The sequence below is a fragment of the Nelumbo nucifera genome, chromosome 4 (genome assembly GCF_055504915.1).
Source record: "Nelumbo nucifera cultivar China Antique chromosome 4, China Antique-T2T, whole genome shotgun sequence".
Classification (NCBI taxonomy): Eukaryota; Viridiplantae; Streptophyta; class Magnoliopsida; order Proteales; family Nelumbonaceae; genus Nelumbo; species Nelumbo nucifera.
In genome coordinates, this window is record NC_142652.1 from 38,383,700 (window position 1) to 38,407,030 (window position 23,331).

The following is a 23,331-nucleotide window of genomic DNA, read 5'->3' on the forward strand; positions in this document are numbered from 1 at the left end:
CATTAGATGGTACTAGACTTGTTCATGGGCCAGGCCGGGCTAGGCTCGGGCCGGGCTTTCACTTGTCATTAAGGGAAATATTCTAGGCTCGAGCCCGAACCCGACCCGACCAATGGGCCTATAACTTGGGCCCGAGCCCGGCCCTGAAAAAAGCCCGAAGCCTGAGCCCGAGCCCGAAGCCCGACCTAATAAAAAAAAACAATTTTCCCTATTCAAATTAGAATTAAAAATTCAGATAGTTTTTTTTTTCCTATTTAAATGAACAATGGGCCTACAAGATGGTTTTTTTCTCCTTTCTTTTATATTTTAAAACACAGTTTCACATTCTTAAATAAAAAAATTTATTCAAATGGACAAAATCACATTACTCACTTTAAGTCTAATATTGAGTCGGGTCGGGATATTTTGACAAAACTCAAGCCCATATCGAATTTATTGCGGACCGGGCTTTTTGGCCTGAATTTAAGCCCGCGGGCCTATAACCACGTTCAACCTGTTGGGCCACCCGGCCCAAGAACAGGTCTAGATGGTATATACGTTAATTACATTGATTAATTTATCAAAAAAAATTGTCAAGTTTCTTAAGAATCATAACAATATTCAACCACATTATTATTATTTATTTGATTAACCTAATATTGTTTTTGGTTTGAAAGAAAAGGTAGTATATGATTCCCTACGTTTCCCTATATTTTCTTTCAAACCCAATACAGCCTAATGATCATTTCTTCAATTTTTTAGTTTATTTTCTCCTTTTTAGTTTTACTATTTATGCATTTTTTCTTTACCTTATTGATAGCATTATTATTAATTTATGCCTGCAACATTTTTTTTCATGAGCAACATCCCTAAACAAAATGAACCAAATATTGAAACCACTGAACCATCAAAGTTGGTCTCAACGGTTTAAGTCTAGTTTGGATCATTTGTTCAATTAACGATTTTTGGACTCAAGTTATAACCTTTTATCATAGGTGCTAAACATGGTCCATGCCCCACCCGGTCCGGGACATAATCATGCATTTGAGTACAATGCAATTTTATTTAGGGAGAATGACTGTTCAACCCACCTAAAAATTCTTAGCCGGAATGAATCCTGACCGTAGATTAATGTTACAGTTTATAGAGAGACTATTAAGAGATTATGGGGGTTGTAATTTTAGAATTATGCAATGAGGTATAAAGCACTTCTCATTTTATTTATAATCATACAAATGCATGGGAGTACATGAAAATAATACAATATTCCATTAAATTTTGTTTGGGGCTTTACTTTATTATGCTATGAGCTCCCTATATGGCAAACCCTACATGTGCCCCACAGGACATCATTCCGGTGCATTTAGAACATCTCCTGTGTTGTCATGGGGAAATGCTCCCAATGCATAGGGAGGGTAATGTGCTATGGAGGTGCGCTCTACAAGATCCCATCCTAATTTTTTTTCATCAAGTCTTATTTTACTTCAGTTTTGAATTGTGATATAGAGTGCTATAGTGTGACGGTTCAGCCACCATCAGCGTCATCAGCACGCCATTTAAGTGTCTTGGGTTGGGTCCTTGTACTCTTTTTGTAAGGGGGTATGCCAATCGCAATTATGCAAATAGTAGTATGCATGTACAGTATTCTGATGTATCCTTTTGTCACTCCCCTAAAAGCTTAACGTACTCTTTGAGGGGAGGTAGGTAGTCGAGTGAGCTCATAAGCGTGTAAAGGTTAAGCACGAGATCCCCTCGACACTGTACTGTGTGCTTGTGCTTACCACTGATTAATGCAATACAAGTTGCCTTTTGTCTAATTTGTGTGCACTCTTGTTTCCTTTTGTGTGTTGTTGCTTGCATTTGTAGGCTTTCTCGACCCCAATCGAGCGCTGCATGGGGCCCCGTCGATTAGCCCCGTGACAGTTGGTATCAGAGCCTCGTTGACACTAGCGGTTGTCAAGCCCAACGAGTCCCTTTCGTGCCCCGCAACAACACCAGCCCGATGAAGAATCGTGACATGCGAGAGGAGATCTAGGAAGGGATCTCACGGGTTTATGATGAGGACGAGCCTAGAGGTAGCTCTCCCAAAGACAAAGGCGTCAGCTCAAAGCATAGCAAGCGTGACAAGTTAGTTGACAAGCTTGCGACCATGGACAAGCGCATCATGCGCTGTGAAGCAGTGGTTGGCGAAACTCGTGACCGTGTGGACGAGCTTCAACTCAACCTTGAGACCGTAGCATCGGTCGTGGAAAGATTGGAGGACCAGTCCGGGGACAGCTCCAACAGGCCAGACAACCCACTAGAAGACCTGGTGAAGTGCCTACAGATCCAGCTCGAAGACTTGAAGGGCGAAGTGACCCTTCTGAAGAGGCTGATGGCCAGTACAGCCAGCACACCTGCTGCTCCAGCCCCACCAAAGATCAAAGTCCGCGAGCCTACCTCATATGCAGGGACCCGCGATGCCCGAGAGTTTGACAACTTCCTATGGCAAATGGAACAATATTTCATCGCCGCCGAACTCGTCGAGGAGGCGGCCAAGGTGCGTACTGTTGTTATGTATCTTACTGATATTGCTATGTTATGGTGGCGCAGGAGATGTGCTGATGCGGAGCGAGGATTATGCTCCATTAATACCTGGTCCGTGTTCAAGAGCGAGATAAAGCGCCAGCTCTATCCAGAGAACATAGAGTACCAAGCCCGTCGGAAGCTCAAGAACCTAAAACACACGGGCTCATTGCATGAGTATGTGAAGGAGTTCTCCGCACTATCGCTTGAGATCACGGACATGTCAGACAAGGACCTGCTCTTCAACTTTATGGACGGCCTACAACAATGGGCCGAGCTTGAACTCCAGAGACGAGGTGTGAAGGACCTCGCCACAGCCATGGCCGTTGCTGAACAACTGGTAGACAACAGGCGACCAAGCAAAGACGGCCCCAAACCCAACTCATATCAGGGCATAGGCAAGATAGAAGGTGATAGGAAACCTTACTACGCGCCCAAGGGAGACTCTGGGCCAAGTAAACCCAACACTTTTAAGTTCTACAGGAGACCCGAAGGAGACTCTGGATACAGGGGTGGCCAGTTTGTGAAGAGAACACCTCCAGCACCATGCTTCATCTGTGAGGGAAAGCATTGGACTAAGGATTGTCCTAGTCGAGGGAAGCTCAATGCTTTGCTTGCAAAGCTTAGTGATGATGAGCATAGCGAGGAGGAGAAGGAACCAGGGGAGACAAGAATGGGGGCTCTACGAAGACTCAATGCAATGAAGAAGAAGATGAACCCGCAAGGAGCATCGAAGTTCAAGCTGAAGGGACTGATGTATGTAGACATTCGCTTGAATGGTAAGCCCACAAGAGCCATGGTGGATACAGGTGCTACCCACAACTTTATTTCTATGGAGGAGGCATCCCGAGTAGAACTTGCACCTACCAAGGAAGTTGGATGGTTGAAGGCTGTGAACTCTAATGCCAAACCCATACAAGGTGTAGCTCATGGGGTGGTCTTGCAACTTGGTGACTGGGAAGGGATGATAGATCTCTCAGTCGTGCCCATGGATGATTTTCAGGTTGTTCTCGGCATGGACTTCTTAACTCAAGTAAAGGCGGTGCCCATGCCCTTCCTCAACAAAGTGTGCATATTCGAAGATCAGGCTCCTTGCATTGTTCCAGTTGTGCCAGATACCACGTCCACCCCCAAGATGCTCTCAGCATTGCAACTCAAGGATGGAGTGCGGAAAGGAGAGACCACTTACCTAGCCACATTGGTGGACTCTGACCCGCCTGATCCACCAACCGGGCATATCTTGCCAGCGATTACAATGGCACTAGAAGAATTCCAGGATGTCATGCCTCCCACATTGCCGAAGAAGCTTCCCCCAAGGAGAGAAGTTGATCACAAGATTGAGTTGGAGCCTGGAACCAAACCACCGGCACGCCCGCCATATAGAATGTCTCCTCCTGAGCTGGCCGAGCTACGAAAACAGTTGAATGAGTTGTTGGATGCTGGATTGATTCAGCCTTCTAAGGCCCCTTTTGGAGCACCAGTCCTATTTCAAAAGAAGCATGAGGGATCTCTTCGGCTCTGTATTGACTACCGAGCTCTCAACAAGCTCACCATCAACAACAAATATCCCATACCTTTGGTGGCCGACCTCTTTGACCAGCTCGGCAGGACCAAGTACTTCACGAAGCTAGACCTGAGGTCGGGGTACTATCAAGTGCGTATAGCTGAAGGAGATGAACACAAAACAGCTTGTGTTACCCGTTATGGGTCCTTTGAATTTCGTGTCATGCCCTTTGGGCTCACCAATGCTCCAGCCACCTTTTGTACATTGATGAACAGGAATATTTCATCCCTACCTAGACCAATTTGTTGTTGTGTATATTGATGATATTGTAATCTACAGTAGAACCTTGGAGGAACATGTTGACCACCTCCGCACTGTTTTCCAGGTCTTGCGGGACAACAACCTATTTGTTAAGAAGGAGAAATGTTCTTTCGCCACAGAAGAGGTGGCCTTCCTCGGACATATAATCCGAGCAGGCACAATCAGTATGGATCCAGCTAAAGTCAAGGCCATTCAAGATTGGGCACCGCCCACCAGGGTCACCGAACTTCGCTCCTTCCTTGCCCTCGTGAACTACCATCGAAGATTCATCTCTGGATTCTCAGCACGAGCCACTGCCCTCACCAACTTACTGAAGAAGACTAGTATGTGGACCTGGAGTGAATGTTGCCAAACAACTTTTAATGATTTGAAGAGAGCTGTCTCAACAGAACCTGTCCTCGGCTTGCCTGATCCAAGCAAGCCGTATGAGCTACACACAGATGCTTCTGATTTTGCTATTGGCGGGGTCTTGATGCAAGAAGGACATCCCATCGCCTTTGAAAGCCGCAAATTGAATGATATAGAGAGGAGGTACACTGTGCAAGAGAAGGAGATGATAGCCATCGTCCACTACCTCCCCACATGGCGACACTACCTGCTTGGCTCCAAGTTCGTGGTCAAGACTGACAACATAGCTACTAGTTACTTTCAGTCTCAGAAGAAGCTGAGCCCTAAGCAAGATCGATGGCAAGATTTCTTAGCAGAGTTTGACATGACTCTAGAGTACAAGCCAGGGCCGATGAACAGGGTTGCTGATGCACTTAGCAGGAAGGCCGAGCTTGCAGCACTATCCATAGGTGCAGGTCCCTTTCAAAGCCAGATCAGACTGGACCTCATTAAGCTCATCAAGGAAGGACTCCAAAAGGACCCCATTGCTCAGAGCTATTGACAGCGGCTCGTGAAGGGAAGACTAGGCGGTTTTGGGTTGAAGAAGGCCTTCTTTTGACAAAGGGAAGGCGGATATTTGTACCGAGAGTTGAAGACTTGAGGAAGACTCTCCTACGTGAATGTCATGACAGCTTATGGGCAAGACATCCTGGGTGGCAGTGTACCTTGGCACTTCTACAACATGCTTAGTATTGGCCTCATATGGAGCAAGATGTTCGAGAATACACAAGGACATGCCTGATTTGCCAGCAAGACAAACCCAAGCGTGCCAAGCCTCTTGGACTCCTACAACCTCTTCCAACTCCCTCACAACCTTGGGAGAGTGTTTCCATGGACTTCATCAGCGGTCTTCCTAAAGTGGGAGATTATACATCCATCATTGTTGTTGTTGATAGATTTTCCAAGTATGCCACTTTCACCCCAGCACCTAAGCACCTTTCAGTTGAAGACACGGCATACCTTTTCTTCAAGCACGTGGTGAAATATTGGGGAGTCCCACAGAACATTGTTAGTGATCGGGATCCCCGATTCACTAGTGCCTTCTGGATAGAGCTATTCAAGCTTCTTGGCTCGAACTTGAACTTCTCCAGCAACAGCCATCCCGAGTTAGATGGGCAGACAGAGAGAATGAACTCCCTCCTTGAAGAGTACCTCCGCCATTTTGTATCAGCTACACAGAAGAATTAGGTTCGATTACTGGACATTGCACAGTTCTCCGTCAACACACAGAAGAGTTCCTCCACCAATCAAAGTCCTTTTGAAGTCTTCACCGGCCAACAATCAAGATGTCCGCACAGCATCGTCAACGACCATCAAGGAAGAAGCCCTCGAGCCTTCACTTTCACTAGGGAATGGAAAGAATGCCTTGACATCACTCGAGCCTCCCTAGAGAAAGCCTCTAGAAGAATGAAGAAATGGGCCGATTTGGGTAGACGACCCGAGAACTTCCAAGTAGGTGACCTGGCCTTAGTAAAACTCCATACCCATTGCCTTAGGTTCTTTCAAAGAGTTCACCCTGGGCTTGTGAGAAAATATGAGGGACCCTGTGAAATCCTAGCCAAAGTAGGAGCTTCAGCCTACAGACTCAAACTACCTCCATGGCTAAAAGTACACCTTGTCTTTCATGTAAGCCAACTTAAACCCTACCATGCCGGCAACCAAGACACCTCCCGAAACCAAAGTCAACGCCCACACCCATCCTACCAACCACCCAAGAACCGATCCCTTGACTTCATCCTCAACCATAGGTTGTCCCAATCCTCCCAAACATCAGAATGGGAGTACCTGGTGAAGTGGAAGGGACCTGCAGAAGAAGACACCTGGGAGCTTGCAGAAGACCTCATTCCGTTCACAGTGAGGATGGACAAGTACCTGAGGAAGAATCTTCGAGGACGAAGAATGAATTGAGTGGGGGAGACTGTGACGGTTCAGCCACCATCAGCACGCCATCTAAGTGTCTTGGATTGGGTCCTTGTACTCTTTTTGTAAGGGGGTATGCCAATCGCAATTATGTAAATAGTAGTATGCATGTACAGTATTTTGATGTATCATTTTATCACTCCCCCAAAAGCTTAACATACTCTTTGAGGGGAGGTAGGTAGTCGAGTGAGCTCATAAGCGTGTAAAGGTTAAGCACGAGATCCCCTCGACACTGTACTGTGTGCTTATGCTTACCACTGATTAATGCAATACAAGTTGCCTTTTGTCTAATTTGTGTGCATTCTTGTTTCCTTTTGTGTGTTGTTGCTTGCATTTGTAGGCTTTCTTGACCCCAATCGAGCACCGCACGGGGCCCTGTCGATTAGCCCCGTGACAGTTGGTATCAGAGCCTCGTTGACACTAGTGGTTGTCAAGCCCAACGAGTCCCTTTCGTGCCCCGCAACAACACCAGCCCGATGAAGAATCGTGACATGTGAGAGGAGATCCAAGAAGGGATCTCACGGGTTTATGATGAGGACGAGCCTAGAGGTAGCTCTCCCAAAGACAAAGGCGTCAGCTCAAAGCATAGCAAGCGTGACAAGTCAGTTGACAAGCTTGCAACCATGGACAAGCGCATCATGCGCTGTGAAGCAGTGGTTGGCGAAACTCGTGACCGTGTGGACGAGCTTCAACTCAACCTTGAGACCGTAGCATCGGTCGTGGAGAGATTGGAGGACCTGTCCGGTGATAGCTCCAACAGGCCAAACAACCCACTAGAAGACCTGGTGAAGTGCCTACAGATCCAAGTCGAAGACTTAATGGGCGAAGTGACCCTTCTGAAGAGGCTGATGGCCAGTACAGCTAGTACACCTGCTGCTCCAGCCCCTCCAAAGATCAAAGTCCGCGAGCCTACCTCACATGCAGGGACCCGCGATAACTTTCTAAAGACGTCAGAACTTCTCCAAATTCAGTGAAATTGAGTGGGGGCAAATAACTTTCTAAAGACGTCAGAACTTCTCCAAAGTTTCAATGACCCCATTTCTTCCAACACACCCGATATTCAATGCAAGTATAGAATTGTCAGCCAAAACCTGACTCTGTAACCGCCTTCTCCAATGACATTATCGTCGGAGAACCCACCGGTAGTGATTTACAGCTCTTTCAAAGTATACCACCGGCCCCATCCGATATTTGAATTGTTGGCCGAAGCAGCCGACGATGAACTCTAGCTCCCACCAGATGCGTTGCTCTCTATGCTCCGACAGAGTCCCTCCCACCAAGTTGTTTTTCCTCTTTCCCCTTCATATCTATGTCGCCGATCTCAGTCGGATCGAAGACGAAGATAGATTTTGGAATCTGACTGCCCGCCCAACCCCCAACCCACCTCCCTCCTCTCTCTCTCTCTCTCTCTCTCTCTTACCCTCTTTTCTTTTGAGAATAGTGCCCTTTTATTGAGATTCTCAACATCGACAGAATGAGCAACGACTTCGATGATGTAGAGATCAGACCGATGACTTTGATCATCTCCAAGAACAACAACATCCCCGGAAGAAAGACCGGACCGATGACTTTGACGACTTTGAACATCCCCAACAGCAATGACATCCCCGGAAGAAGGAATCTGAGCGTCGCCACTTCCTCCGAGATGAAAGATTGAACTAGAGAATCTCCTCTAGTCGCACAAGTCCGAGAAAAGCACATGTCCAACTTTCGTTTTGGTCTGACAAAAGCACAGGTCTCTCTGGTTCCGGGAAGAAGGAGAAGAAGAAGAAAGAGAGTGGAAAGAGTAGAGAGAGACCACCGCCGCTATTAGAAGTCGCAGCAGCGACGATGTGGTCTCAGACTAAAACAGGGAGGTGAGATCGATGGGGAAGAAGAAGAAAGAGAGAGAGAGAGAGAGAGAGAGAGAGAGAGGAAAATAGAGAGAGAGGGAAACAGAAAACGAGAAGAAATCGGAAGAAAGGGGGTGCGGCCGCTTTGCGTCGCTCTGTGTCGAGTGGAGAAGGTGAATAGTAAAACCACCTCGCTGTGGGTTTCGTTCAATTTGCCTTACGGTCCTTACCTTCAAGCCAGAGTGAAGGAATCCCTTCGGATGCACACTCCCAGTCACCTAGAAAGTAGTGGCATAACTTCCGCTTCTCTGCTACGGCTATCGACTTTGCTCAATCAGATTTGCTGGAAAACTGATTTTCCGATAAGATGAGAATGATGATGACAACACTACCACCACCTTCTCTGCTGCCGGTGACGGTGATGCGCCAAACTCAACTCAATAGCGATCACGTCCTCTGGAGAGAGCAAACTGAGGCCGACTGACTAAATGAGATTTAGATACTTCAACCGTAGATCACCGTGCATCACTGGAAACAGGGATGAGAGGGATTGGGATGGATGATTTGGGGAGGTCGTTCCAATGCTTAAGTCATTATTCTTGTAGTGGTTGCAAGCTAAAGTTTGAGTGCTAAAGATATTGAATGTAAGTAATCGCGCGTACCTTGTGTCATTGGGGTTGGTGCTTTTATATAGGTATTGTTTGGTGTAGGGTTCACGCTCCACATCCGAGATTGTTAGGAGGTTGTGCCTTACCGGTCCGAAATCCTCGAAGGTAACTACTTTGCACGTTGACCATCCTCTAGAACATTTGGTATGCGGGCCAATTTCAAAGAAACCTGGGAGTGTCGGGGTATGCATGCCAAATTTGTCGGCGAGCACATCTCACAGGTCATCGTGTGGTCCTCAGTTAGGTTGGAAAGCCCTCGAGAGAGGTCGCGTCTCGAGTCGATGTCACTTCGGCTGGTGACGAGGTGCTATAGGTCGTCCCTAGACGAGGTGCTGCAAGCCGACCTAAGTTGTGGTTGAGGTCGCCAGGTCAGCGATAAAGGCAGGTCGCCAGGTTGGGGTGAAGACGAACTATGATCTGGGACTCCAAATCATCGCTTAGGTGGCATCCGGGTGTCGTATAACTGTTTTAGGATGCCATGTGTCATGAGGTTATTAGAGGGCCAAATCTGCCCTCATCAATTGCCCCCCACTCCCGAGCTAAGGGCAGCTCGATGAAGGGAGTAGATTGTTCCTTTGGCTCAGAGTGACTGTTTGATGAGCTCGTAGTCGTTGGCATCAATCCAATTTCCTACTCAGGTTGGAAGAATTCAAGTGTTTGCAACCTTATGCAGGACTTCACAGTCTTGATTATCGGGGCACAAGAGCAAATTCATCCACTTGAGGAGAGGTGGAACAGGTACCCCGAGGACATCTACCTTATTAGGGATGCGACCATCAAGGGGTTTTGCAATCTGATTAAGTACCTCAAGAGCAAAGCTCATCATGCCGTCCTCAAGAAGGGGTTTTGTGTGACCACTTTATCAGGTTGCTCCACCTAGGTAGACTTTGACGCATTGTCCCTCAAGCTGGCTGTCAAAAGAGTAGCCAATGAGTGATTGGGGAGCCTGAAACCGAGGTGGGGGTTTACTATGAAGAGATCAGCCAAGTTTGCATCTGTCATGATCTAGTCTTTCCTTTGTTTCTCTTTCTTGTGCTGAATTAGTCTTCATTCTTTCGCTTCTTTTTCTCTTTCTTCATCTGCACACCGATGAGGCTTGAGGCAGAACGATATGTACACCGACTTGTTTGCACACCGATGGGGCTGAACGCGAACTGCTTTTTTATTCCGCCCATGTCGAAGAGGTGATTGGGTCTTATGTTGCCCATGCCGAAGAGGTGTTTGGGTCTTAAGTTGCCCATGCCGAAGAGGCGACTGAGTCTTATTCATGTTTATCACCGAGGTCACTATTTGTTCGGCACCGTGGCCCTTGGGCTTTGGGAGCGATTCATAGTCCACTCCCCAATAATATTATTTAGCCGATGTGTGGCCTGACATCTCCGCCTAAGCAAGTGGTCCTTCTGTAGTAACTTCTCATATGGCTGCTTCTACGTCATCTTATGGGATTATCTTCTTAGGTGAGTGCTTGCGAGACCACAACATACATGTTTTGCCCCCCCCCCCCCCTTGTGAGGGCTGTTGATACATAAAGTTGTTTTCGGAGCCACGACTGCACTGCATCAGCCTCGTAGGGACGCCGACCATCCACTTCTACAAGAAGCCACTGGGATCTCGACCTGTGGGGGCACTACTGACTTTAGGTCGTTAACTCGCACGGGAGCCTTGGAAGGCTCGACCTGCAAGGGCGTCCATGCAGTCTGTTGGCCACTGGCTCCTGCGAGAGCTATGAAGAGCTCGACTTGTAGAGGCGACCTCGTGAAATGGGGCTGATGAGGCCTCGTCCTAGCTGATTGCTATTGAGGATGAGTTGAGGTCGTTTTGCTGCTATCTACATTGGGCTTCTCCCATGCTCAGATCTAGAAATTCATGCTTTCATCTCATAGAATTTCCACGCTTCAATCCTGGCGGGAACCGCTGATAGCTCTACCGTAAGGAGAGGGGCGTTCACATGCAATAGTGTTATATTTATTTGGGGCACTAGGAATGCTAGGTTCGACCTAAATTTGTCTGGTTGTCACAGGGGAGTTCTCAAGGTTCATCATAGATTGTCTTGCCCCCTAGTAATTGATATCCATTCTAGATGTTGGTGCTGCTCAAAAATGCTTTTTAGTTCATAAAAATGGAAATTAGAGAGTGAAAATTTAAATTTTTAAAAGGCGAGATCTTAGCTTTTTGGAAGATGAGGACTTAGCTTTTTAGAATGTGAGAACTTAGCTTCTTGTAGTGTTTCCCACAGACGGCGCCAATTGACATTGCACGATCTGGAAGCTCCTAGCTGGAGGGATTGCTTGGACATACTTGCGTGATGAGCTAGATCAAATTGCAAAATAGGGATCAGAGGGACCAGGGTGGATGACCCGGGGAGGTCGTTCTGATGCTTAAGTCAGTATTCTTGTAGTTGTTGCGAGCTAAAGTTTGAGTGCTAAAGATCTTGAATGTAAGTAATCACGTGTACTCTGTGTCATTGGGGTTGGTGCCTTTATATAGGCATTGTTTGGTGTAGGCTTCACACACCACATCCGAGATTTTTGGGAGGTCGTGCCTTACCGGTCCGAAATCCTCAAAGGTAACTGCTATGCACGTTGACCATCCTCCGGAACAATCGGTACACGGGCCAACTTCAGAGAAACCTGGGAGTGTCGGGGTATGCATGCCGAATTTTTCGGTGAGCACATCTTGCAGATCACCGCCTGGTCCTCAGTTTGATCGGCAAGCCCTCGAGAGAGGTTGCGCTTTGCGTCAAGATCACTTCGGCCAGTGACGATGTGCTATAGGTCATCCCTAGATGAGGTGTTGCAAGCCGACCTAAGTTGTAGTCGCGGTCGTCAAGTCAGCGATAAAGACGGGTTGCTTGGTTGTAGCGAAGATGAATTATGATTTGGGACTCCAAATCATCACTTATGTGGCATTTGGGTGTCATCCAACTATTTCGGGATAACATGTGTTATGAGGTTATCAGAGGGCCAAATCCGCCCTCATTAAATTCTGACGAAAATTAACGATTTTAACAAATAAAGTTATTCAATTATCCAAGAAGAATCTATAAAGTCAATTAGTTATAAGCAATAAGGATAATTTAAGAAATTTATATGTAGAGTGCAAAACCTTATGTATTCTTTCAAATATTGTATATATTTGCTTTTATATTCTTTTCAAATTGAGCTTTATATTAAAAACATATAATGCAAATGAAAAAAATATAAATTTTAATTTAATTTTTACTTTATTCTCTTTAAGATCTTATTTTACTTTATTTGTACCGGCAGTCAAACAAAATAAAACAAATTTAAAATAAAAATAAATCATAATTTGCATTAAAATCATTTACACTATCATAATTTTGCATCTTATTTTACTTCATTTGCATAATTAAGGTAAAATTTGAAACAAAAATAAATCTGAATTCGCACCGAAATTATTTCCACTTACCATAAATTATATCAGTGCAAATTTATTTGAATTTTAACCAAATACAGCCCATGTGGCAGAAGGACCCGTTCAATCAGCTCGTGTTCTAAGTCAAGCGCAAAGCACGAGATCACGCTCTGCGCCCACGTCAGGAAAACAAAAGAAGTAAATAAAAGGGTTTTAACTGTTCAGTCCTCGTTTGGATCTCCGAGGACCTAAAAAGCATCACCGGGATGATTTTGACCATCGGACAGTTTGAACTTTGTCAATCATAATTTTTCAATCGTACCAAGGATTAAGATATGATCCAACGGCTAAGATCATCAGGTTGTAACATTTTCTTTTCCTGATTGCAGACTGCCTAATATGGGACCTACTGTAAAGAGTAAAAACTGGGACTACCATCTATGCATTTCCAGGTTTCCAAAAAAGACGTACGATTTACTCAAACTCGGAATAGTATTGGATCATTTTATAAACCATGTCACTTTTCGTACACGTGGATATTAAAGCTTACGCGACATATCGTAATTAGTCAATATTCCCAGATTTCCATGGAGGGTCTAGAGTCGTGGATTCAGATTATGGTTTTACATCAAAAGATCCTATTTGTCGTCCTTGGGATGGCCACGTAAGTGATTCATTCGATAGACACGTGTCCTATTTGTGGTTCTCGGAGCAAACGTGACGTACGTACGTACGACCATTGCGGTGGTGCGTGGCGTATCTGGAAGGAATGTGAATGTCCCATTCATCCATATTTTGCACGTGCTCGTACAATCAAAGTAGACCTCCCATCCGATAAGGATAGGACGATTAATTTCGGCCGTTCGGTGGTAAGTGGCTAGATTGAATGACTTAAAGTCTTGTCTTTTACCGACTAAGGTTAATAAATGCTCAAGCGGAAGTTCAGTTTATCCGGGGACTGTTTGTTAACGGCGGGGCTGAACTAGTAAGTCATCCCGATTCAGTCACTGCAGCTGTTATCTGTTATCAAAATGTCATTAAGGCTGTGTTTGGTTGCAGGGCAAATAATTTGCACTAGTACGAATGCATAGAAGTGCAAATGTAAAAACGTGCAAATTTTTGTTTAATTTTGTTTTGGATTTTACTTTGCTCTGCTTCATGTCTTAATTTATTTCATTTATACTGCAACCAACCAAAATAAGTTAAAATTTGAAACAAAAATACATCAAAATTTACACTCAAATCATTTGCACTTCCATGGTTTTGCATCAGTGCAAACTTATTTGCATTGCAATCAAACACAGACAAATAAAAGCATATTACATAATTTATACATGTATATACGTAGATATACAAGTAAGAAAAAGGGAAATTTCTTGATTAGTGACATGTACTTTTGGTCTAGTGCCACTTTAGTCCTTAAACTTTAAAACGCGGCAATTTTGTACTTGAACTTTTAAAATGTGCCAATCTAGTACCGGTCTATTAATCAACCGTGAAGTGGCATTTGAAAAGACACAAATGCCCTTCGAGTGTCATCTAATTTTCTTTATCAACCATCCAAATATTGATAAAAAATGAACAATCTCAAATCTTATTTCTTCTATTCAAGAAAGTTGGGGTTATGTACGAATGGACATTCTAGTGACCCTACCTTTCTTGAATAGAAGAGATAAGGATTTGAGACTATTCTTTTTTTTTCAATGCTTGAATAGTTGATAAAGAAAATTAGATAACACTCAAAGGACATTTGTGTCTTTTCAAATGCCACTTACTGGTTGGTTAACAAGCCGGTACGGGATTAGCACGTTTTTAAAATTTGGGTATTGAATTGTCACATTTTAAAGTTTAGGGACCAAAGTGGCACTAGGTCCAAAGTATAGGATACTAATTAAGTGTGATTTTAAATTAATGATATGCATATTATAAATAATTAATGATAATTGAGTATATATTATAGTATAAATATGTAATATGTAATATATACATATACATATATATATATATATATATATTGTAAATACATAACACAATATACACATTGTGTATAAGCTTGACCTACCCCAGTCTTCAACCCAAGCGCGATCCAAATTTAGGTAGACCCAATTTCTTCATCCAAGCCTAGTCTGAAGCCCAAAATTCAAACCCACACAAAAACTTTTGGTTAGCCCAAGTCTATAGCTTGGGTTAGGACTCCCCAAGTATTGAAATTGGAGTTAGGCATATTATTGTACCCTTTAAATATTTGATATATAATTTTTTTATCTAGTAAAATATAAAGTGATAAGTCATTTAGTTCAGCAATTTTAGCTTTTATTATCAAACGGTGGTGTTTGGAGAGTTAAAATACAATTTTACTTAAATATAATAAATAAGATATGTACAAGTGGCTATATAACTTAATAAAGAGTGAAAATGAAGTAAAGGGGTTTTAATTGGTTCCTCCACCTCATAAATTTGTAATTTTTGATGGGTTTGTACATAATAGACAAAGGTGGGAACCTACCACAATTAAAGAACGTACTATAGCATAAGTGGGGGGTTTGGGACAATACATTCAAAAAACTAATGAAAATTTATGATAGTGATCAAATCAAGAACTTTCTTAAAGGGATTTATATTGATTCCTCAGCCTCATGAATTTTTACGAGTTTGTACAGTTGGAAACAATGAAAGGTGGGAAACCTATCACCATATAAGGGGTACTGTAGCATAAGGTGAGGGTTTGATACAATACATTCAGAAAAGTAACGAGAATTTTTGACAAGGGTCAAACGATAAATTTCCCTAAACTAGTACAAGGTACTCATGTGTTTACTCTTAATTGGGTTACTAGCCCAGTGTACATGCCCAATTTGTAGCAGATCTAAAGTGAAGAGAAGGGATCATGTGTCAATTTGTGTGCTTTCTAATCAAAAAGCAAAATTTTAAAATAAGGGGGCCCTCAAATGAATGAAAACTTATTAGAAAAGAGAATGTAGGTTGGTAGCCTTTGGTCCAAATCTCCTCAAAGCAAAGTCGCACATCAAATCAAAGTCGTACAATGGGAATATCTATCATACATGTATCTTAATTTCATGAGCAAATGTTCCCAATGCGTGGTTGGATGCCTTATCTTTTATATTGTTAGTAGACTTTTTGCCTTTAGGAGATCATGTCTAGTCACGAACGGACCCAACGGTGGCAAAGGGGAGGCTGTGGCCCCCCATGCCTTGAAAATCCCCACTATACCCATTTTAACCTCGCCTATATTTTGTTCTTTCTACCCATGTTTACTAACTTTTGGCTCCTTATCCATGTGTATCCTTATCTGTACACTTTAGCTATCCCAATTAATATCTCTTTTTTACAAGTAGTTAGTGTGAGGGAAAGTATTTACACACATGCATGCGTAATGTTAAAGACATAAGTTAATAATATGTTATCAAATTTAACTTTTATGACCTATACCAAAATCCAAACAATTATCTACTTTGATGATGATGATAGCAGCCTCCTTCGCTCGGATAGATGACTCTTTGCCTACAATTGACTTAAGCATTCAAGAATTCTCCTTTTGAACAAACCTCGTGGCTTTCTGTCTTTCTTGTAGGTGCCCTTCAGAGTAGCTTGGTTCATAACCCCTCTCCTTGATTTGTTCGGTTTTCAACTCTCTCTTCTCTCTCATTTATTGATGATAATGATGATGATGATGATAATAACAGCCTCCTTTGCTCAGATAGATGACTCTTTGCCTACAGTTGACTTAAGCATTCAAGAATTCTCCTTTGGAGCACACCTCGTGGCTCTCTGTCCTTCTTGTAGGTGCCTTCAGAGTAGCTTGGTTCATAACCCTTCTCATTGATTTGTTCGGTTTTCAACTCTCTCTCTTCTCTCTCATTTATTGCTCGATTTCAAACTACAATAAATTGGCACCGTTTGTGAGAATCAAACAAAAATGTTTGATCATGCTTCCGAAGACCTATACCAACACCAACAACGATTCACAAAAACTATTAGCCTCCCAATAGGTCTCCCTAGGTATGAAAAACCAACCACATCCAAACTCCACACAATAAAACAACCAGCTTGTCCCCACATAGGAATAGGTCCAGAACCTCCAAAATCATGTCCAGGACCTCTTTGTTTTATTAATCGCGATTGTGGAATGCCCTAATAGCAATTGGGACCTAGAGCCCTTGACTAAACAAAACGATCACCTCAGAGACTGAGCAAAAAGGCAAGCCCCAAAACAATCATTAACCTCCATGGCAACATCAATAGTCACAAGACAATGCTCGAGACTCACCAAAAGGGAAAGACCAATTATCAAAAACGCTCTCTGATGTGTTTCAACACCAAGGTCAACTTGATGGTGGAGGAGCACATCCTACATCCTCTCTTCAAGCAACCTCCTAAGAATTTCCACTAAACAGCTAAGTTTTTGGGTGGCAGCAAGACTTTACAAACAGAAGGACTTCTAGGTACCTAGAAGACCTGAATAATTGAACTTCTAAGTGTTAACCAAACCTAAATAGTTGGGCTCATGGGTGCCAACAAGACTAATAATAGTGTTCACATTTAAAGACATAGATTACAGCAAGATAATTTCAATATAAAGCTCAAAATGCAGCAAATACCTCTTAGTAGGATGATTGAAACTGATAAAAACAAAACTACATCAAATACATATGTATATACAAGACTATAGGCTCAAACACATGAAGAGATTGAAGAAATCTCAGTGAGAAACAAATAAAATCCAAGGCTACTCAGTTTTTCTCACTATATGAACTCATTAAGCTCATAAATCTCTTCTTTAAAAACACTTATTCACAATGCTCTCTTTATACTTAGTAGATATTTATTGATTGAGTTCTTTATGTTTTCTAATCCAAAAGCACTAGTTTATAGTGGTAGAGAGCAAGTGACAATTATAGATCCATTGAGAATAGATTAACCCATAATATGAAATGTTTAGAACAAGTTCTCGACAAGATTAAAGGCTTACCAGAAGAGGAATCTCTTTCTTTGCTAGTTCTAATAGTTAGATTTTTCACCTAGTCATCTAACACAAGCTAGAAGTAACTATTATGCATAGTGAGGAATCTCTTTCTTTGCTAGTTGACTACTTCCTCCTAATAGTTGACTAGTAACAATTTCCCCGCTTTGGTTATGAGACATAGTCGACTACCGAGCAATGTCTAGGTGATACCATCCTCAACTGTCATAGGTAGTCAACTATAGGTTCATGGGGAGTGGACTAATGAGTGACTCAAATCTTTATTATCAAGGTTAAGTCCATTTTTAAGTCCAAAGGTCCAGAAAACAATTCTTTGAGATATTAATTTGTTAAATTTCAACATTTAAGTCCATTTAAGAGTCTAGGAACACCTAAGAACCAGACTTAATTCTATCCATTAGTCTCTAAGGTTAGGTTAACTAAATTTGGTTATACAAATGATTTACATCAAGTCCAAAAACAAGACACGTAATTCAAAGCACTTAAACTTGATGCTTCTTTACTTTTAGCTCTTGGTACAAAAAATTTACTTTGGAGAGTCACTTGATGATTGACAACTTTCCAATGGATTTCATTCTATGCTTGATTCTTCATTGTAGCTTGTCAAACATTTTAGCTCAATTAGAGTTACTTGGAATGGCTGGACACTTAATACATTTATTAGTATTCTGAATGAGTTTGTTAGCATCAAAACACATAGGGCCAACACAGGTTGGGTTAGGGTTAAAGTCATGGCCAACACAACTCAAGGAAAACCCTTGATGCCAAAAAGATATGATACCGGAAGAGCATTGACCAATCACCCCCTGCATGAATTTTGATGAAATCCACTTGATTGGCTACCGCTTTGGGATGGGCTTAAGCATTGGTTGAGTTTCTTTGCCTAAACTGATTTGGAGAAGCAGTAAAATCAGCTTTAGCGGAAAGTCATGTGTTTGGTTTTTGAACAATCATTTTGGGCTTGTTGAAATATCTACCAAACATGGCTTATAGGTTGTCTAGGTGGGACCCACCTTGCAAGGCTAGAAGTTGCTACATGCCTTCCAAAATAGATTGGATGTCTGGACAAATAATTTATTGTAATAAGGGGAGAAACTTTCAAGAAAGAATTGAGAATAGGTAATTTGGACTGCCAAACTAATCTAAAGGAGGTGGGAATAGTTCTCGAATCTTTCATTGGGCAAGTTAAGACTCTTTATGTTCTCCTAAATCTGAAAGAGGTCTTGGTCTCAAAAAAGATGTTGAAATTAACAAAACCTTCCAGTGGAAAGTTGCTTGAATGTAGGGGTGAGCAAAAAAAACCGAAAAAATTGAACCGATTGAAATCAAACCAAAAAATCAGTTAACCGAATCGTTTGGTCCAAACCGAAAGGCTGATATACATATATTTCTATATATTTATATATATTATATATATTATATATTATTTATTATTTAAAATATAATATTATATATATTTATAATATATATTGTAAAAATTAAATAACCAAAAAACTAACGAATCGAACCGAAGGTTAACCGAACTAGTCAATCGTTTAATCGATTGGCTTCAATTCGGTTTTGGTTACCGGTTTTCCAAAACCGATAGTAGTAGTTCGATTCCAAAGAATGCCCCATAGTTTTCAAAATGTGTCAATCCAGTACCTACCATTAACCAGCCATTAAGTGACATTTAAAAATACACAAATTCCCTTCAAGTGTCATTTAATTCTCTTTATTAACCATCCAAACGTTGAAAAAAAAATGAATAGTCCGAAATCCTTGCCTCTTCTATTCAAGAAAGTTGGAGCCACGTCTCAGTGAACATTCTGGTAACATCAACTTTCTTGAAAAGAAGAGATAAAGATTTGAATGTTTGAGTATTGAATTATCGCATTTTAAAATTTAGGAACCAAAATGGCACTAGGCCCAAGGTTCTAATAGAGAATTTTCCCTAAAACTTAATAGCCTCAGTCGTTGAGCCTTGGAACTAAAAATACTTGACAAAAAGAATATAAAACCAATGCAAATTAACCCAGTAACGTAAGATGAACATGTTTCTTTTTCAATGAAAGTTGACCTCAACCCTACCTACCCCAGCCCAACTTGTACCCCTACCGAAGATGTGACTTTGTATAGTTTTTTATATTTATTTTTATCTTTTTACATAACCTTTGTATAGGTTAAATTCATTTCTCTCTCTCTCTTGAAGTGCATGTGTATACTTCTCTAAATCCTTTGTGCACTCTCTACTTCATGGGTGATTTACAACCCAAATACCTTTCATGTGGCACAACTATACAACACTTAAGCATTTATTAATAAAAGGGATATAGAGTTTAATGGCTAGTAAGACTTAAAGGACGAACAAAATAAATGAATGTGGGTGGAGAATACTGCAACTAGTGCAAATTGCATCCATTCATGCATCTCCACTGAATTTTTGCATTGATCCATGTGGGCCCACATGACTCATTTATTGTTCTAGTTGATGACACTAATAAAAAAATGCATTAGATACTTAGTTGGAGGTAACATGCATTAATTAACACTTTGCCTTGCCATTATCCAAATGAAGAGTTTTTATAGGGTTGACGTGAAGTAAGAGTGGAGATATGTATGGTTGAAGTAGAGCAAGCCAATCAGTATTCAGTACTTTAACTTGGCAAAATAGAAGACATGTAGACAAATCTAGGGTCTAGACCCATCAGAAATTATGTGTACCCCAATTTTTAAAATACAGGGACTGACCAAGCAATTGGGCAGGTCATAAAACTCAACATGATTAGATGTCTCTTAGGGGCTGTTTGGTAATAGCCAAAGTGGCTGAATGGAAAGACTTACTGCTTTTTCGTTTTAGTAATTAAGTAGGCTGTGAGAGCTTCTTAATTGCTGAATTATATGTTGGTTTATTTTCTATATCCCTAAACATTTTATCCACTTATAAAAACCAAATTGAGCAATATGTCATTCAGTTCAGCCCCTTCAGCTGCTATCAAATGGCTCTTGAAAAAAGTCATCCTTTCAATCCTATTAGGCTCTGCTTATGTTATGCCTTAATAAAAGTATAATTAAGTCCTATTTCTCATTGTGTACTTGAAAATTGTGAAGGCACACGATTGGGAATTGGGATCATCTTTTTAAGCTAACATTTTTGGTCGTAGAACTCATTTGACAATCACTCTTGCGTGGTTTCATTCGACAATGACAAATGTTCTGTGCAGAGAAATTGTTTTGGGTGCGTTTGGAATTTAATTTGGCTATGTTTGCTTAGAAATTGGATACAAAATTTGCATTCATTAGGTATGATTTGCACTCTTAACTGATACAAATTTTATGCTTTTTATGATCACATTTGCACTCACTGCCAACACAAATTTTATATCCCAAAAACTGACGTAAAATTTACACCACCTTCCTCGTATAGTCAGTTCTCTCTCCTATAAAGTGGGAATGGCACCATATTGCTTTCTACTTTATTCCTAAAACAAATAACATTTCTCCTAGCTTCATTATCTTCCACACAAAAATAGGGACTTCACTTTACTTCTCACATATAAATAAGACGGTGAAATATGAAGTAAAAGTAAAATAAAGTTTACGTTCAGCCTGTATATATATACACACATCAATGCAAATGAAATTCACACTGCAAACAAACTAAGCCAAATTTCTAGGAGAGTAGAACAAAAGGTTGTACTGATGGGTCATCTAGATCCGTGTTCATCTTGTCTATTTTTAGCCAGGTGTGCAAATTGTGTAGAGTTCTACTCAACCAAGTTGAACGCCATAGAATACAAGTGCTGGATTTCCAACACCAACCGTTCTTTATTGGCAAGCCATGTGACAATAGAAGGCTATCTTAAGCAAACAAATAGTTTATCATCATCGCCATCATCATCATCACCATTATCATTATCATCATCTTCTTATTCTTTTTTGTCAAATTTATTGACTAGAAAAGTCAAAATACCTACAGTGGAGAGGAAACATTAGGTGAACACGCTACAAAGACATATGCCTGATCTATACGGTTGTCATGGATGCATGGTTTTGATCGGCTATCCCATTTCTACAAATTTGGGCTGGGATACAGTTTACTGTGTTGGATACTTAGGTGATTCACCATACCTTTCCAAAGACTATGCATTAGGTTTGCTATAGAGAAGTGACTTTGCTATTGATATCAACTGGCCATCTGTAGAAAAGTAAATTTATAGAAAAACATTGATAAGTAAACTTAAGTAAATGAAGAAAAGAAATTATGACTGTTTTTGGTAACTTAATTATAAATCTATTAATGAACCAAACACCACCTTAATTTTTTGATGATGCAATTATGAATTGGAGCCAATCTCATCTTTAATTTTCATAGTTATTAATAAATTAACTAGCATTTATCTTCATTGCAAGTAGTATATATTATCAAAATGAACTAATTAGTATGATTACTATATTAGTGAATTCTTTGACTTAAAGAAAATTATAAGGACTGCCAAAAAAAAAAAAAGATTAAGGGCCCATTTGGGAGGGCTGAAGCATTGGTTGTGATACTTTTGCTGAATTGCTTTAAAGAAGCCACTAAAAAGAAGCTTCATTGGAAAGTCATGTTTGTGGCTCTCAAAAAGTCATTTTAGTCTCTCCAAGGTATTCACCAAAGATGACTTATAAGTTGTCTGTATGAGGCGTACCTTGCAAAACCAGAAGTCATGTCATTAAGTGCCCATTTGGGAAGGCTTTTAGAGGTGGGCCACATCTGGATAGCTGATACGTTATGTTTGGCGAAAACCCAAAAGCCCAAAATAGCTGTCTTTTGGCCAAAAATAGGGTTTTTCATTGAACCTTCTCCAATGCAGCTCAATCAAAGCTTGAGCTCTCTCAAATAGGTAGTAAACCCCACAAAAGAAAGAAAGAAAGAAAAACTTTCAAATTTCAATATCTTTGGGTAGATTACTTTATACTTCGGTTTTAGGTTTTATTGGAATACTTATACCACCCCTGGTTTTACCTAATAACTCATACCTTCCTTGACTACTATAGTGGGCTTGTTAGCAGAGGAGACAATCAAGATAGACATGGTAATTTTACTAAAGTTAAGTTTTAACAAAAATGAAAAAAAAAAAAGATTAGTTTTCCCACTAAAAAATATGTTTGTATTTCAAAATTTGCAAAAGGCACCCTATTTATATATAAATCTCAAACTTTTATTTATTATATTTTTCTTAAACCCATGGGAGAGTTCCAAGAAGTATGGACTACTCTTGTCTAAAGAATATGTAAGGTGTCAAAAAGGATAAAATGGATGCTTAAACAAAAATTAAATGAGTATATCAATACACCAAATGACATGTTAGTGGAGGGGATGGAATAATGAAGGGTTAGTAATTAGTAGGGGTACAACTTGGATGGGCTTGGGTTGAGGATTGTAATGGGCCTGACCTGAGGGCTCGAGTGCAGACCATGTAAATTATTCAAATCTTTTTTGGTAGAAAACAGTGGTGTAATCGAGCCAAAACGAGTCGAGTTTTGGGTGGATTGAGCTCAAGCTTAATTTTGATTATAAATTTATTTATTTATTTATATTAATTTTATATTTATTGTATTATCAAAATATATTAAAAATAATATTTTATTAGAAGCTCATTTAAGCTTACTTGCTACTCGAGTCGGGTATTATATAAGCTTGAATTTAACTCGAATCAAGCTTGACTTGACTAGATTATCTTTGAGTTGAGTTTCAGTATTTAGCAAGCGAGCCTGGATAGCTCACAAGTTATTTCGGTTCACTTACAACCCTAG

General features: G+C 41.1%; 1 protein-coding gene across 1 annotated transcript; it reads left to right on the plus strand.

Annotated features, from left to right (window-relative positions):
- Nucleotides 1-2,128: 2,128 nt before the first annotated feature.
- LOC148792203 (uncharacterized) lies at nucleotides 2,129-5,258 on the plus strand. The gene is made up of 2 exons (XM_088903746.1): nucleotides 2,129-4,251; nucleotides 4,388-5,258. The coding sequence occupies exons 1-2, from the start codon at nucleotides 2,129-2,131 to the stop codon at nucleotides 5,256-5,258; spliced, it is 2,994 nt and encodes a 997-aa protein (XP_088759872.1).
- Nucleotides 5,259-23,331: the final 18,073 nt, after the last annotated feature.